Genomic DNA, 18,281 nt, shown 5'->3' with positions numbered 1-18,281 from the left:
AAAGTAAAAAAAATACATAAATAAATAAAATACAAGTCTGTAGTGTTTCTGTTTACAAGTCGGAAAGTTTCTACTAGGGTTGAATTCTCTAGCCTGTTGTGGCCTGTCTGTGTGAGTTCCCTCTAGCACTTGAGCTTCCTCCCACACTCCAAACACATGCATGTTAAGTTAACTGGTGATTTTAAATTGGGCGTAGGTGTGCATGTGAGCATGAATATCTGTCTCTCAGTGTTAGCCCAGTAGTAGACTGGTCCAGAGAATCTTTCACCATGGCTGTACAGAACCAGGCAAAAAGATAAATAATATAAATTCTTACAATGTTTTTATACCGTATATGCAATATTGATACAATACCAGCATTTCAGTGTTTTAAACAGTCTTTTATAACATGTTAACTTGACACTCCTAAACATCCAGTTAGATTAGTTTTGAATGCAGCCTGAAGGCAAAGGAAACAGGTAATGGATGAACCATTGTACTTAACCACAGCAGCTGTTTACTCTTTGCTATAGTTGTAGGTAGTCACTCTTTTTATCTGATTCTTGGGAAAAAGCCAGTGTGTGTTTTCCCAGAATAGCTCTTTAAAGCAATATATTTTTCTATAACAAAGCCTCAGCTTTTAGTGCAGTCACTGAACTCCTACTTCTGACTTATTTGAAAGACCAATAAAGCAAGGCAGCAAGTTTTCTATTTATTATATTTAGATGAACTTTGCAAAGCAATATTTCTGGATTAAGCAAAATCTCCATGAGGCCCATCACAACACCCTTCCCTTTTTTTTTTTACCAAGGTTTACTTTAGATGTATATGGGATTCATACGGGATACAGAGAAGGAGAACAATAACCCAGCTGGAATACTGCATAATGCTGCAAAGGACAAGGTATTCAGTCTTCGGTGTATGAGTTCACCTAAAGTGTGCAGTTGAACAGGAGGTGAGGGTCAGGACTGTACAAACTGAATTTGTGCTCCTCAGTGTGTTCATGAACATATTCTTAGCTACGAAAAGACAGCACTGAAACATAGTTAAAGGGGAACTTGCATACATTTGTAAAATAGATGGAATTTATCAAATCAGCAGCTTTAAAACTGAGCCAGGCTGAATGCACAGACTTCTCAAGTCCCTGAAGGGGTACTCATTTCATTTTATATAAAATGTACTAATCATAGGAAGCTCTCGTGAGTGAACTGTGTAAGTTGAATTTTATACATATGACTAAATTTTTATGGAATGCAGATTTTTAACAGAATTTCTACATTCCCAATAACAAGGAGGGTTGAATAAAAACAAGACAAGTGAAGATTTTTTTAATAGCTTAATTAATAAAAAATAAATAATAATAATTAATTTTTAAAGACGTTATGGTATCTGAACCCTTCCTTTGGTTAAAATGGTTAAAACAATGCCAGAAGCCTATTTATATACACTTAAGCATTAATCAGTCTACCTGCTGTTACCTCAGAATAAAACTGGTACAGAGAAGGCCAGCGTGGTGGCTTGGTGGTCATAACTATAGCGTCACAGCAATAGGTTCAAATTACTGTGTGGGTTTACTCTAGGTGATGTACTCCTTGCACAGTCCAAAGACATACAGATAGCAAGTTGCCCATACCTGAGACCAAGCTAAGGCTCACAACCTTGCCAAGCCACTTGAAGAGGTATACCAAAGAGTTAGAAGCCAGGAGAATAAATCAGCTGTTTTCCACTGAACCATCCAAGGTGATTTTATCTATTGTTCTGATTTTATCTGTTTTGATTTTATATACTGTTTTGTTTGTTTGTTAATTAGTTTGTTTGTTTGCTTGTTTTAATCAATTTTAAATCATGCTTTTTATTTGTTTTTGTTTCTAATGTCTCTGTAAAGCACTTTGAATCACCTTGTTGTTGAATTGTGCTATACAAATAAACTTGCCTTGCCTTGCCTTGCCTTACTCTCAGTAGCAGAGGAACAATGTGGCAAACTAGTGGAGTTAAGAGCAGATGGGAACCTCTCTGAACAGGTTCCAGTAACCATCACAGTGGCAGACATCTCAAGCATGAAGGTTTGGACAGCACCAGGCCCTGACATGAGTCACACCTCCTGTCTAAAGAAGCTAACTACATTCGATGAGTATTTGGCAGCATAGATGAACCAGCTAATGGACGAGACACAGCCAGAAGGGCTAGCTGAAGACCAGACAATCCTGTTCCCCAAAGATCCCCAGAAGGGACCGCTCCCATCCAACTACCAATAATCTGCCTCAGTACCACATGGAAGCGCCTATCAGGCATTATAGCGGCTACGATGACTATTCACATGGCTCAATACATGAGCGGGGCCCAGAATGGAATTGGCAGGAGCAACAAAAAGAGGGGGAGAACACCAGCTACCAGACTAATCAACCTGTGTACTGCCTGGACTGAGTACAAGAAACCCTAAGACTCAGTGTCTCACACATGGGTCCTGGAATGCCTAGAACTGTATACGACCAAAAGAAAGAAGGAGGCAGGGGACTGGTGAGTGTCAGCACCATGGTACAGGATGAGACAACAAGCATCCACGAGTACATCAGGAAGATGGCCCCAACTGACAGCGTGCTCAGTGAATACCTCAGGCAGCAGAAACCCAAGAAATAGGAGGAAACATCATAGAAGGACAGGCCCCTGCACGGTATATACCACCAGCAGATAGAGGAAGTGGCTGACATCCAAAGCTGGACTGAAAGACAACACAAAGGCACTAATCATGGCACCACAGGAACACGCTCTAAGTACAAAATCCATAGAGGCTGGGGTCTACAACACCGGGCAAGACCGAAGGTGCAGGCTGTGTAAAGATGCCCCTGAAACAATCCAGCACATAACAGCAGGGTGCAAGATGCTAGCAGGCAGGGCATACATGGAACGCCATAACAAAGTGTCTGGCATAGTGTACAGAAACATCTGTATACTATGCCAACCAGACATAGTAGTGGTGGACAAGCAGAGGAAGATGGCCATAGTGATAGATTTAGCAATACCAAATGACAGCAACATCAGGAAAAAGGAACATGAGAAGCCTGAGAAGTGCCAAGGGCTCAGAGAAGGGCTCAAGAAGATGTGGAGGGTGAAGGTAACAGTGGTCCCAGTGGTAATCAGAGCACTAAGTGCAGGGACTCCTAAGCTAGGTGAGTGGCTCCAGCAGATCCCAGGAAATACCTCAGAGATCTCTGTCCAGAAGCGCGCAATCCTAGGAACAGCTAAGCTAAGAACAGCGAGAGGGAACTTTTTATATATAGTGGGCTACTGGAACAACAAGTAGCCCGCTTGTTTCATTTCATTTCATTTTCTCAACCATCCATCCCACCTGAGGTTGCAGCGTTTGTGCAGGGTGTGGTGCCTTGGGTAGGTTTCCAGTCCATCAGGGGCTGACACACAGATATACAAAATTACACTCTTAAATGTATACTTCTGGTCATCTGAGAATTAAATATTCTAAATCAGAGCACCCAAACCAAAAGAACATACGATATGTGACAAAAGACAGGAATGTCAGAATATTTTTGCTGCATCTATTGTTTACCACGTTCTGCAATGTCTTGATTATAATTAATTATCATTTGTGTTTACTGATAAGTAACTAAATCAGTGCTAGGATGTGATTAAAAGTGATGAAAAGTTCAACAAAATGTAGTTCAATGAAATGGAAATTGCAAACTGGTGTCAAACCCTAGAAATTTTGATGTTGGATACCAGGCAAGGATCCACACATATGTCTTCAGTGTGCAATGGGACATCCCTGCTCCAGTGCAGCAACAATTTAATCAAATTCAATTGCAGAACTGGCACTTCCCAGTTACTATACCAAATTTACCTGATTTCCATGTGCATGACATTCAGACTACTCATTTATGATGCAGAACTCTAGTCAGGCTCATTCAAGTATGGTTTGGGCTCTGGAACCAGTCTCCTGGAGAGGGCTGGACTCCTAGTCTGGAGTTGCCCTTGGTGAGAGGCAATGGGCTAGGGTGGGCTGGCTTGCTGCCTGTACATTGGAGTTTTTCCAGGTGGATGAGAGGGTTTGTTCCCTGTGCCTTCAAGTCAGAAAACAGGTCCTGAATTTTGTCTGCACGTATGTGCTGAACAACAGTTCAGAGTATCCTGCCTTCTTGGAGTTTCTGGGTGGGGTGCTCGAGGGTGCTCCACCTGGGTTGTTCTACTGGGAGAGATCTATGCTCATGTGGACAACAACAGTGAGACCTGGAGATGCATGATTGGGAGAAACGACCTGCCTGATCTGAACCCGAGTGGTATTCTGTTATTTGACTTCTGTGCAAATCACACCATGTTTGAACACAAGGGTGTCTATAAGTGCATATGGCACCAGGACACCCTATGCTGCATGTCGATGACCAATTTTGTAATCGTATGACACTGGACGCAGCGCGTTCGGGTGATGTTTACCAACTTTACTTCGTAACCCGGAAGTTCCCCCACACAAAGCCTTATGGGAACAGTAGTCTACTGCTACACCTCCTCCTTTTAGCTAAAGACACACTTCATAACGACTCAAACAGCTCACAAGAACAGAAATGCGGAGCATAACCAAATGTGAAAATTATGCACATCCCTCATTTGTTCACTTACATTTAAACGAAACACATTATTGTAAACATCCCTTACAGCTTAACCCAGCTTTGAATAGGGCATGAATGGATAACTTCAGAGAATTACACATCCAGTCTTTCAGGAGGTCTCACCACTCGACCAGATCTGGTAATAGTCCCTGTTGGTCTGAGGTGGCTCCTATTTCTCCTCAGAAAACCCCTGTCTGTCTCTACCACATAAGATCTGAGAGCATTGGCAGGTCCAACTACTGCTCCAGTAGTTCCTTCAGTGGTAATCCACACTTTCTGTCCTGACGATAGTTCCGGAAGTGGTCTGACTCTATGTCTGCAGTTGCAGTGTGTTTCCTGCTCACGCCTCCCCTCCTCATCTTTATTGCGAAAAGCCTGTAGGTCAGGACACTTTGGCACCAGCTTTGCCACAGCTTGTGGCAGTGAGGTAAGCAGGTGTCTCCCCATAAGCAACTGCGCCGGCGAGAGCCCAAGTTCCAGTGGGGTGGCCCTGTACGCTAACAGTGCTCTGTTGTAGTCACAGTCCTTTTTCCACAAGTCTTTAATGGTACGAACAGCGCGTTCTGCCTCCCCATTGGCTTGGGGGTAGCTGGGGCTGCTCATTTCATCTGTGAACAATGCAATGTTTGGTTTTCTTCCTGAATACTATTGTTGTTTATATTTACTGGAAGAAACAGTAAAAACAGCGTTTTATAAGGAAAACGCTCAAAAGCACTCTCCTCCTGTGAGCAAAAACAACACCAAAAAAAACCCCGACCCTTTCCCATTGGTCGAAAAGTGTACCATGTCGTCCAATCAAAAAATGATATGGCAACATGGCATCTAGTTGTTTAGGAAGGGGGGAAGTTTTAGGAGTGACGGCGGTGTTTTGAGGTGTAAGAGATTAGAGACGTTTAGCACAAATCTTGTGTAGTTAGTGTGTAGTGTAGTCAATAGTTTTGTTGTGTGTATCAGAACAATGATGCAACTGCTGAATGTTACAGGTGTTATAGCAGTGATACATCTCCTGCTGTCAGGCCTGCAGGTATCAGGCTGTTGTTCTCCTTTATCTCATAGTGGACAGAAATTATTTTTTGGAGTGGCACAAACAATTTGTGTGGCATCAAATTTAATGCAGAACAGCTGATTGTTCTGTAAATACCGTGGTCGCCATCGTGACGTGTGGATCCCTGGCTTCTTCGTGTTCAGAATCCAAGCTTTCCGGTGCGCCGACATGTGAGGCTCGTGCTCGACCAGGTGTGCACACGTGCACACGCGCCTTGTTGCTAGCGCTGGTAACAGCCTCGGCCACGCTTCACCTGCATGCCGGTCTTGTTTGGGTCACCGATGCGAAAACTTCTCTTGCAAGTTAACTGCACCGTACTGTACTCGAAAATACTGTGGAGACCACTGTTCGCACTGACACCACGTGTAAATGATGACACCGGATGCAGCACGTTCGGGTGATGTTTACCAACTTTACTTCGTAACCCGGAAATTCCCCCACACACAGCCTTATGGGAACAGTAGTCTACCGCCACAGTATCATCAGAGGGTGTACTGCCTGACAGAGGCTCCCGTCTGCGAGATCTCGAACTCCCACCTCAGGCAGAGCTTCAACAGTATTCTGATGGAGACTGGGGACTTTGAGTCCGAATGGACCATGTTCACCACATCCATTGCAAAGGCTGCTGCACTCAGCTGTGGCCACAGGGTGGTTGGGTCCTGTTGTGGTGGTAACTTGCTAACCAGATGGTGGACACTGGAGGTGAAGGGAGTCATCAGGCTGGAAAATGAGTTCTGTTTGGTTTGGTTAGCATGTGGGACTTTGGAGACAGCTGATATGTACTGAGAGGCCAAGCAGAATGCAACCCAGGCAGTAGCTGAAGCAAAAACTGAGATGTGAAAGGTTTGGGAGTTCAGTGAGGCTCTGGAAAAAGGTTTTCAGACTGCCTCAAAGAAATTCTGGCAAACTGTCAGGCGACTCAGGGGGGAAAGCAGTGCTCTACCTCCTTTTACCCTCTCGAGGATATTTTAGAGTGCATGGGAATTTGCCCAACCACTCTACATGTGTTTTATGGACTTGGAGAAGCCATTTGACCGTGTCCCTCTGAGTAGTCTGTGACAGGTGCTTCAGGACTCTGAGGTGTCTGGCCCATGGCTACAAGCCATTTAGTCATTATGCAACTTTTGCAAGACCTTGGTCTGCATTTCTGGCAATAAGTCAAACTCGTTTCCACTGGGTGTTTGACTCCACCAGGGCTGTCCTTTGTTACAGATTCTGTTAATAATTTTTATGGACAGAATTTCTAGGTGTAGCCATGTGACAAAAAGCTTTTACATGGGTGGTCTCAGAATCTCGTCTCTGCTTTTTGCAGGTGATGTGGTTCTATTGGCTTCATCGGGTGGTGGCCTCCAGGCCACACTTAAGGCATTAGCAGCTGAGTCTGAAGTGGCAGGAATGAGAATCAGCACCTCCAAGTCTGAGGCTATGGTCCTTAGTCAGAAAAGAGTGGCGTGCCCACTGTGGGTCTGGAACGAGTTGCAGCCTCCAGTGGAGGAGTTTAAGTATCTCAGGGTCTTGTTCACAAGTGAGGTTAGAGGGGAGAATTAGATCGACAGATCAGTGGCCCTGGATAAGTGGAAAAAAATGGATGGATGGATCTGGATTAGCTTGTGATATTTTCATGAAAACACCAATAAGATGTCTATCACTTTTTCTCTTTTAGTTTCTGTAAACATCACACGGCAGACCAGTCCACAATTCAATGCTTTTCAGCATACTTTATTGACTTTATTCCTTACGGTTGCTGTTCACACACACAGCTGCAGCTTTCCAGCTGCCAGCCAATCACACATCACCGCCAACAACAACATCATCCTTCAGGACAGTTCGCTCTTATTGGCAGTGGTGGTGTGGTGTGTCAGCCTCCCTGTAGCCGCGCCATGAACCACGCCCGCCGCAGTTTGATGTGTATTTGTGAAACTATAATGCAAATGTGTAATCTTACTATGCCAATGAGTCCTTCCAAAATTCCTGAATCCAAATATGGATCAACTTCCTCATTATGTTGAACTAGGAACTGCTTTGCTGAGGATGACTTAAATAAGATTATCTCAAACCTCAACTTATGACACTACAACTGTTTGTAGGAGTTGGTTTAAAAAAAACTGGGCTGTGATCACCACACTCATTGTCGTGGTGCCTGTTTTACAATTTTTTGGTTTGAGTAAATGTTTTAAAGCTGTCATAACAAGAACATTTGTCACGGCTCTGGCAGACAATATGTTTTTCTGCGCATACAGTAAACTTAGCATCAGCAGTTCACACAAACAATTCCAAACCATTCATCAGGCCTACTGGTGTTTCACCAGTGTTTGCTCAATCATTTAGTGGGTTCATGATGCAACACAGTCAGACTACTATAGCAGTTGAGTGAAAAGAATACCACGGAGTTCATAATGCTTGTGGCTAATGCACAGGTGGTGCTTTCAGAAATGTTCAGAGAGATAATTAGACTTTAACAAAGAGGATTGTTGGCAAGTGGGCTAACCTGTTCTTTCGCTGCCCTCCTTTTAATGAAAATGTCTTACAGTTAGGTAAGACCTTAAACCTTTAAGCTTCAAACTGAATCGAAGGTGTCACACCAGTGCTTCTGAAAGTTTTTCTGGTATGTTCATTTTTATGAGCTTAAAAACCCAGAAATACAGATCCCACTCATAGCATCAACACACACTAATTACACTTTACTTTCATTTTACTTTCACTTCATGAATTATAATGCTATTTAACCATGGTCACAGCCCTCCTACAGTGCCTCTATGACCCACCAGGGGGCATAACTGTACAATTCCAGTACTACTGTGCTGGCTGGTGGAAAACACAGGTGAAAAATACTTGATTATTGTTTTCTTTCTAACTTATTTTAATAGAAATTCAAAAAAAATCAAAGGTCAAAAAATGGTTGAAAAAATATAAGCAAAATTTCAAGGAAAACATGGACATTTTTTTAACATCAAAAGCTTCTGCTTTTGTTTACATTTCCTATCTAAGGGCAGAATGTATGTACCAAAATCATTAATTTCACTATTAGGTGTTTTAGCGCCTTTTTATGTATTGCAAAATGGTTGCAGTGGTAAACTCGAGAAATATACAAATGCAGTTTGCAGTCTGATAAAAATGTGTGAAAAGGGTTACCGATTAACTGCTGATTGCGGTCTGTGACATCAGTGGGGTTGTGTTGGGGGTAACTGCAGTTCATCCACCATTTGAAACAAGCTGGTTTTGCTCCCTTCTCTTCCAATTTAAGACAATATAGAAAAATCCGTTACACACATTTCGATGTTAAGAAGATTTATTCTCACTGACATCATACAGAGCCAACAGTATAAAGGACGTCTTATTCTGCGTGTTTAACGCATTCTGAAACCTGAGGTTTTGAGTGACTCATGGGTAGTGACGTCTGATGTTGACATCATTATTTGAAACTCTGACCCTGTTTAGTATGAGCATCCACAATTCTAACAATGTTTACTTAAAATCAGTTCGATTTTATATATATAGTGCCAATTTTACAACAGTTGCCTCACTTTATATTGTAAGGTATAGACCCTCCAATATGAAAATGAAGAATCAGACAGCCCCCTGTGAGCACTAGGTAACAGTGGGAAAGAGAAACTCTCTTTAAACAGGAAGAAACTTCTGGTAAAACCAGGCTTAATGGGGGGCGGCCATCTGCCATGACCAACTGAGGATGAGGAAAAAGAGAAGAAAGCAGAGAGAGGCAGGACAAAATTCACACTGTGGAAGAAAATGATTAACTAAAGATTAAAAGGAGAGTAAAGACACAGACAGTGACAAGAGGTGAGTGAAGCACAAACACTCGGAGCATCATGGGAAGCTCTCTCAATAGCCTAAGTCTATTGCAGCATGGCTAAGGGAGGGTTCAGGGTTTCATTTGGATATGCTTTTCTAACATTATGAACTTAGCATGTATAAAAAATAATAATATTTATCCCAGCACAAAACCCTGCGGAACCCTGTTAAAAAACTTAAATCTATCAGATATAGGGATGGGAATCGAGAACCAGTTTCCAGCATTTGAAGTCCTTGAACTGTCAGTTGGCTTGTCTATCTATCCTGCTTATCTGTTCCACTTGCACTTGTGGTACAGTCAGCTGATTTAGGTTCATAGTGTCATACTCTGCAGTGTGGATGTGAACATTAATCTTATTTTTATTGCACAAAAGGATGAGAGTGTGATGGTAGATTGGAAACGGCATCCAGGGCAGAAACAACTGCTGCAAACACAAGTTCAGCTCTTTGCAAGCATCTGCATAGACAGCACGCTAATGCTAAGCTAGCCAAGAACCCAGAGTGACGTAAAAGCTGAGTGAATGCTGACCCCAGTCCAGCTGCCAGATCCTGAACTTAAACAGGTAACAAACTGATGAGCAGTTAAGCTTCATTTCTACCTGTTGCTGATGTTTCTAAAGTAGAATCACTGTAGTTTAAAGTTTCTTTGTACTGGTTTTCATTTTGCTTTGTGCTGTCGGTTTTGTATTCATACCTAAATACTAAGAGAAAGATCAAATGTGTGTCCTCATGAGGACTGGTATTTGGATAAGTGTAGCCTATAGGTTTATATTGTTAACTGTTCATTATGAGGCAATTGCTTTTCAGGTCATTTTACAGTAACATGAAAGCAATGTAACAAGTCAATTGATGAATTACGTTTTGCTGTGAGTAATATTGTAACGTATTGCATTACTTTTAAGAAAAATATTCTGTGTGTTATACATTACTTTTTGAGTAATCACCGCAACAATGACACAGAACAAATAAAAGAAATATCTCGACCTGCACAAACATTTGACCACACAGCATGCAACCGATTTGCACAAATGTGATGTGATATGCTGCTTAGAGATGGTGATGACACTGGAGCCAGTGAGAATGAGTTGAATGAGGTCTACAGGACAAGAACAAAGATACGCTCACTGTCAGAAGCCAACAGAAGATCATTACCTTTACTAGAACTATTTTCTTTGCTATGATGTACTACAGTAAATCTACTTCAAGCATACTTCAACATATGGATGGAGGAAATGAATGTTGTGCCACAGGCTGAGAAGAATATTTATAAAGCAGTTTATTATTTTGTTTTGGACAAAAGCTTATCTAGACATTTCTGAATGCATCAAACTCATTACAATACAAGCAAACAAATCCTAATGTGTGGTCTAAAGCAGGAGAGGAAGAACGATGCAGCTTGCTTTTTTCCAGAGATGTCTCCAGTGTCCCCTGTGGGCTCATTGCTATATCTGTCTCAAAAAGACTTCTGCACCAGTTGAAAGGGAGAAATAACAGAAAACAGTCCAATTCTATGTAATTCAGTTTGAAAAATTAATCTGTCAGGAACATTGTGTGATGATCTGTGATGATCTCATATGGGTTTGTTTACTTTCCAGGTCATCATAAATCACCTCCAATGTTCTACTTTTAGCACTCATTCATATGCATTTGTGCGATGTTCATAATATCGAAATCATACTTTACATGGGACAAAAGTATGAAGGAAGTTACGATCAAGCAGAAAGCATCAACATCAGAAAAGTAACACCAGCATATGAAATCCCCTCTCAGCTGCACAGCATGTGATGCTTTGTGAAACAAGCTGTACTAAATTAGCAAACATCCAAGCCACAGGGAAGGCACAAATACAGCTTTCAGATGACTCACCACAGGAAACAGACAGAAACAGCCTATTGATCCCAGAGGGAGTTGAAACACTGGAAACTTCGGCATTGCACTCAACGTAGTGAGTGCAGTGCAGTTGATAAGGGTCATTGTTAACAACAGGGTCATTCCTATAATTCTTCAGACCATCTGTGGCAAAATGTTTAAAGTTAAATTGCATAATTCTATATTTATGTGCAATAAGTCATCAACAAACATTTTATTCTATACTATTCAGACAAAGATATAAATCTATGTGCTGTTTATCACTTTAATATATAGCAGAATTGAGTAAGAACTCTCATTCGAATAAGTTGTGAATAATAGTAATAACAATAATACTACCTTCAGTAATGTCATGACTGACTTATTAATAAATTCAAATTCTGATTTCAATAAAAACCTAAATATTATTAGTTAACAGAGATATATTCATTAAATGTGATTAAAAGAAATGTAAGATAAATATAAGATTTACCGTATATCACTGACAGTTTTTCTTCTCATACAAAGAGGAACATATGAATGTGGAAGAGTTCAGGACATCTTTCTAGGAGATAACACGACTCATTGTTGCCTCTAAAATGAGGGATCTAATACAAGCCTAAGCTCCATATATCAGGCTTAAAAGGTACTTCTTAGTAATGTGAAGAACTACATGTATAATTTAATATCTATGAAGACATGTGTAATGGGTTTTTCCCATTCGCATAAACACCGATGGTTAATCATCTTTCAAATACTTTCAGAAGGTACAAAGAATCAGATGCTTTAAATTCACTATATTGCTATGAGACTTACTGAGATTAATGAAAAAGCGAAGGAAGAGTAGTTGAAACATATTCATGATTCAAGTCCAAATGATGAAGATTTACAGCCTCACTGCTGAGATGGGAAAAAACAGTGAAAGGACTTTCTTCCTCTATGATTTCACTGGTGCCATCTCGTTAGATGTGAATTCTGCACAGCCTTTCTGACAAGATGTAGGATTTCAGGTTTATTGCGGTCAAGGTTCTTCACCTGAGCCCTGCAGCCAGCTTCTCCATTGCAGCCTTGCGTTCTTCTGCCTTCTGCTGTGAACGCCGTAGGACATTCCTCAGCTCCTGAAGGTGGTCCAGGGTGCCCACCAGCTCACCTTTCACAGTTTTCATCTGGCTCTCCAGCATCTGCGTGTGATGGAGGGAGTTTCTCCTGTATCGTCTGCTGGAGCGCACCTTTTCCTCCAGGTCCTCCACTGAGGCAAGCAACATAAAACGATGTCACTGACTGCGATCAGCAGCGAGAATGTTTGTAAGTGAAAATATGAAGTTAGAAAGCCTTGTTTGTAACACTCACCCATGTTCTCCTGGTATCCCAAGCTCTTCGAACCAGACTCCGTCTTCTTGTCCAGCAGATTCTTGGTCTGCTGGAGCATCCTCTCCATCTTGACAAGTTCGGCCGCCTTTGTGTCGCTGTCCCGCCGAATTTTCAGCATCTCCTGCTCCTTCTGAGTCAGTTCACTGTGACACTTACTCATGTTGAGGGCTAAAAGTCTAAATGGCAAGACCCAAAACTGAACACAGAAAAAATGAAGACAACTGAACGGCCAGAAACCTTAGCGAAGACAAGACGCAAGGATGATGGCTATAAAACTGTTTTGATCATCCAATGAAGCACTACTCTTAAAGCCTCTGAAAAGCATAAACTTCTCTTTCTGCTGTGGAAGCACATAAAAGACTGCTTTGTTTGCAGTTTAAAGGCGCTGCTGGTAACATTTGGCTTTTTATAGGCCCAAACCTCAGTACATACCCAGAAGTCATCTGAAAACAGCATCTCTCAGTACACACCGTTACAAACTCCAAGTCATAAGACCGGCTCCAAACAGTCATAAAGAAAAAAATAATAATTTCACAGCCAGTCAACCCTGCAGTTTTTAATGGGAATAAACAACTGAAACATCTTTCTTTACTAAAGAATAATTGTTGCACTGTTATTAGGTGACAGAAAAAGGCAGTTAATAACATATCATGTAAGCCTAGTGTTTGGTAGTAGGCAGCTTGGTAAAACACCATGAAGAAAGAAGCTCATACAGAAGCTGCAAGTCTTGTTTTATTATTGACTCTAAACATTAGTGTCTATTTAACCTAATTTTTTTTTTGTATTTTGATAATACTTTCATGTCTTTGTCCTGTCTTTCTCCCCTAATCCCCAACCGGTCCCTGAGCCTGGTTCCTGTTAAAATTTCGTTTTTCCTTCCCACTGTCACCAACTTGCTCATAGGGGCTCATATGATTGTATTTTTTCTTTGTATTATTGTACAGTCTTTACCTTAAATATAAAGCACTTTGAGGAAACTGTTGTTGTGATTTGGCGCTATATAAATACAACTGAATTGAACTGAATTGAATTAAATACAAGCTGTCTCCTGATCTTAAAGTCTAGAAGAAACAGGGCAAGTATGTACAGCCCTTGGAAAGGGCTTTCCTTAGAGAGTATATCTTTTTAGACTCTACCTGTAGAGAAAGAAATAGGCTTTTACTTTACATGCAATTCTAAGCATGCACAAACCAAATCAACCAGTCAGTCATAAAACAAATCTCATACACTCCCTTGATTCACCTTCTTTCAATAGCTCTATTAAAAAACCTCATGTTGTATATGAGGCTTCCTGTATAGCATCCTATTTTTGTGAACCCGTGACAGGGCCGTGCTAGTGGTTTCCCAATGTGCCTCGACTCTGTGCTAAATTAGGCTTGCTGTCTTCTGTATTTAATGGAAAGACATAGTTTTAGTATTGATCTTGTCGTCTAATTGTCTGTAGGAAAGTGAATAAGAGGATTTTCCAGATTGTCAGCTGGTAAAAATGTTAGTAAATGGTAATGCTTTGCACGTCTAATCCATAAAGGTGATTGATTTGTTCATTTTACCCATTAAGTTTAAAATAACGACTCTTAAAGCCAGTGTAAAAAAAATAATTTGCAGTGGCCTGAGTATTTTTATCATTTGGGTTACTGACATTGTATTGGGAGAAAGGAACAGTGTAGGATTAAAGGTAGTGCTACAAACACTACAAGCATCTTTCTCTGGAACCAAGCAGAAATGATCAGTAGCTACTGATTGCAGTGATTAGAAATAAATGCAGGTTACTTCTTAATCAATATAAAATGTAAAATTTGTTTCATCCTGAGCTTTTATTACTTTGCCACATTTCTCTGCATGGATTATCCTACCTCACAAGCTTTCCACGGCTTCTTTTCTCATTTTGTAGTGTGACTTTCTCTAAAGTCAACGATTTCCTCCAGGGTGGCTACATGCATAGATACTAACAAAAGATTTATTTTTAAACACAAACCGTGAGCCTCATGAAACACCAGTGCTGTAATGTACAACCAGCATCTTTTCAGAATTAGGATCAGACGTGCATTTTGATAACAGTGTTTTAATGAATAAATCTCCATTAGATGTGAACTAATCAAACATTGTGACTGGGTTTCAGCTGTGTGCTTGTTTATTTGTTTGTTTTTTCTTCACATTTAACAAGCCTTAATTTATTAGCTGTGTGACTCAGTTACAAAGTAATAAAACAAGAGATACCATTGAATGAGTCACATTTATATTTATTATAACAAGAACACATTGCCACTCTGAAAAATATAAACTCTTGGATGTTTTTCAAGTAGAAAAAAAAAACTTCTTCCCTCAGGCCAACCGAGTTAGACAAGTGACTCATAATAGGTCACTGTGTTAAAATGTCAGTGAATAAGCTGGTGTACTTTGATCAACAATGAACCCTTGTGCTCTTGAAAGCGTTCAAAAAATGCACACAGAATCACAGCCTGCTCAACATTAACATGAACTGGATAAAGGGAAGCAAATGGATGGATAAGCCAGATCTGTCTTTGTGGATTTGTTTTTATATCTGAAAGAGAGACAGAGACAATGTCAGAATTGATCAAATGAGCGCATGGTAATTAGTAATATTCATTTGTATAAAGAACTGTGAACACAGCGAGGACACTTTAAATAATGGTTTTATTAATTAAAATAGAGATATTGTTTATTTACTTTCTAGTTACTGTTTACTTACTACATAGAATCCCATAATTACCCTTCTGCATTTCACAATCTAATTTTAGCCTAGTAATTGTGACTTAATTTGTGACTCTGAACAGAAATGGCCTTTGCTAATCCTGCCATACTTATCCACCTAAATCTGCTCTCAACAAACCCATTTGTTAGAAGTTGCTTCTAAAAAATATCCACATCAGAGACTGAGACATAGAAGGGCCACTGTGTTTCACCACCTCATTTCACATGCAGGCACAACTTGAAAACATTAGTCATCACATTTACATAAAAGTCACTTGCAGTGATGCACACCATCTGTTATGTAATTTTAAGCTATACCAGCATGTTATTATAAATGCTGCTCCAGAAATAATTCCCCATATGGCGTGTATAAAATAATCTCAGGAAATTCTCAAACACTTCAAATCACAAAATACTGAATGATTAAACCATCTGGGAGGTTTTATGAAGGGAAGTGTATGGTGGTTTTATTGTAGGTTCAGTGCTTAAATGTACCCAAACACATCCCATGATATGTGCTGAATTTCATTGTGCCGATGAAGATAAACAATTGCAGCCCTTTCATACAATCGGCTTCTTCAGTAGAAGCCCTCTGAGCTTTGGCAAACAGTATATGCATTTAAAGCAGTGGTTCTCAGACTCTCACGTGGGGTCTGAAGGCACGGACAACAAAGCAAAAAACATGGATTAAAAATAGGCTGATCTGGCAGGGAGCACTCCTACTGTTTAGTGTAATTGTATTGCAAGAATGACAGATTAAGATACTCTATATTGAAGCCTACATCAAACATGTAGATTCACCTGCTGTGGCGACCCCTTAGAAAATAAGGCACCAGCTGAAAGTAGTTATTTGTGTTATTAACATATCAAAGTTTCACATTCATACAAGGATGGAGAAGATGGAGTCGAAGGAAGAAAAAGAAGAAGATTTATGGATGCTGTGATGGAGGACACGGAGAGAGTTTGTGTGTCAGAAGAGGATGTTATTAATGAGATGGAGGCCGATGATTCACTGTTCGGATCCTTGCTGGTGTAGCTGCTGCGTGTTACTTATTACTTAATTATTTATTTATTTTTTAAATATAGTAAATGCTGTTTAACTTACACCATGAAGTGATACATTGAATGCATGAATATGATTTATGAATGGAAGCAAAAAAGAGTGCTAAGCTTGTTTGTTTAAATTCACCCCAAGCTTTCGTTTACTCTTGGTGATAAAAATTTCTATATGTGGGTTGGAAAAAGTTTAAATGCCACTGAAAGGCAGAGAGAGTTTCAGAAATAAAGATGGGCAAAGGTTCACCAATCTACAAAAAACTGCATGTCAAGTTATGGAATAATTTCAGAATAATATTGCTCAGTGTAAAAATTCAAACCTTTTTGAATATGTCATTCATGTTATCATCGAAAAGAAATATCAGATTTTCTATGGGGTTGAGGTCTGGAGACTGGCTAGGCCACTCCAGGACTTTCAAATGCTTCTTACGGAGCCACTCCTTTGTTGCCCGGGCGGTGTGTTTTGGATCATTGTCATGTTGGAAGACCCAGCCTCGTTTCATCTTCAAAGTTCTCACTGATGGAAGGAGGTTTTGGCTCAAAATCTCACGATACATGGCCCCATTCATTCTGTCCTTAACACGGATCAGTCGTCCTGTCCCCTTGGCAGAAAAACAGCCCCATAGCATGATGTTTCCACCCCCATGCTTCACAGTAGGTATGGTGTTCTTGGGATGCAACTCAGTATTCTTCGTCCTCCAAACACGACGAGTTGAGTTTATACCAAAAAGTTCTACTTTGGTTTCATCTGACCACATGACATTCTCCCAATCCTCTGCTGTATCATCCATGTGCTCTCTGGCAAACTTCAGACGGGCCTGGACATGCACTGGCTTCAGCAGCGGAACACGTCTGGCACTGCGGGATTTGATTCCCTGCCGTTGTAGTGTGTTACTGATGGTGACCTTTGTTACTTTGGTCCCAGCTCTCTGCAGGTCATTCACCAGGTCCCCCCGTGTGGTTCTGGGATCTTTGCTCACCGTTCTCATGATCATTTTGACCCCACGGGATGAGATCTTGTGTGGAGCCCCAGATCGAGGGAGATTATCAGTGGTCTTGTATGTCTTCCATTTTCTGATGATTGCTCCCACAGTTGATTTTTTCACACCAAGCTGCTTGCCTATTGTAGATTCACTCTTCCCAGTCTGGTGCAGGTCTACAATACTTTTCCTGGTGTCCTTCGAAAGCTCTTTGGTCTTGGCCATGGCGGAGTTTGGAGTCTGACTGTTTGAGGCTGTGGACAGGTGTCTTTTATACAGACGATGAGTTCAAACAGGTGCCATTCATACAGGTAACGAGTGGGGGACAGAAAAGCTTCTTACAGAAGACGTTACAGGTCTGTGAGAGCCAGAGATTTTCCTTGTTTGAGGTGACCAAATACTTATTTTCCACCCTGATTTACGAATAAATTCTTTACAAATCCTACCATGTGAATTCATGGATTTTTTTTTCACATTCTGTCTCTCACAGTTGAAGTGTACCTCTGGTGCAAATTACTGACCTCTGTCATCATTTTAAGTGGGGGAACTTGCACAATCGGTGGCTGACTAAATACTTTTTTGCCCCACTGTACTTTGATTTTTCGCTACCAAACAGAAAACCAAATTGAGCCCATGAGAGAGAAGATAAGACATTACATTAATATTATGGTGTACATCAAAAGGCTGAGATTGCAGTTATTTTTCATTTTTGTGCCCAGTAAACTGCACAGTTGCAGAAACATTGATTTTATTAACAATTTTATTAACATTTGAAGCACAGCACTGAATGGGAATCTTTAATGCTACAGCAGTCTTAGTCATTATGTCCTTTTGTTGGACAAATCTGGAAACCACATTACACAC

At 40.7% G+C, this 18,281-nt stretch overlaps 1 protein-coding gene across 1 annotated transcript; it reads right to left on the bottom strand.

Annotated features, from left to right (window-relative positions):
* Positions 1-10,709: 10,709 nt before the first annotated feature.
* On the bottom strand, positions 10,710-12,973 carry LOC145424551 (uncharacterized). The gene is made up of 2 exons (XM_080297951.1): positions 12,649-12,973; positions 10,710-12,547 (listed from the first exon to the last, which is right to left on the bottom strand). The coding sequence occupies exons 1-2, from the start codon at positions 12,827-12,829 to the stop codon at positions 12,330-12,332; spliced, it is 399 nt and encodes a 132-aa protein (XP_080154077.1). The 5' UTR covers positions 12,830-12,973; the 3' UTR covers positions 10,710-12,329.
* Positions 12,974-18,281: the final 5,308 nt, after the last annotated feature.

The sequence above is a fragment of the Astatotilapia calliptera genome, chromosome 23 (genome assembly GCF_964374335.1).
Source record: "Astatotilapia calliptera chromosome 23, fAstCal68.1, whole genome shotgun sequence".
NCBI lineage: Eukaryota > Metazoa > Chordata > Actinopteri > Cichliformes > Cichlidae > Astatotilapia > Astatotilapia calliptera.
Note: the sequence above shows the minus strand (reverse complement) of the source record. Positions and strands in the feature narration are given on the sequence as shown.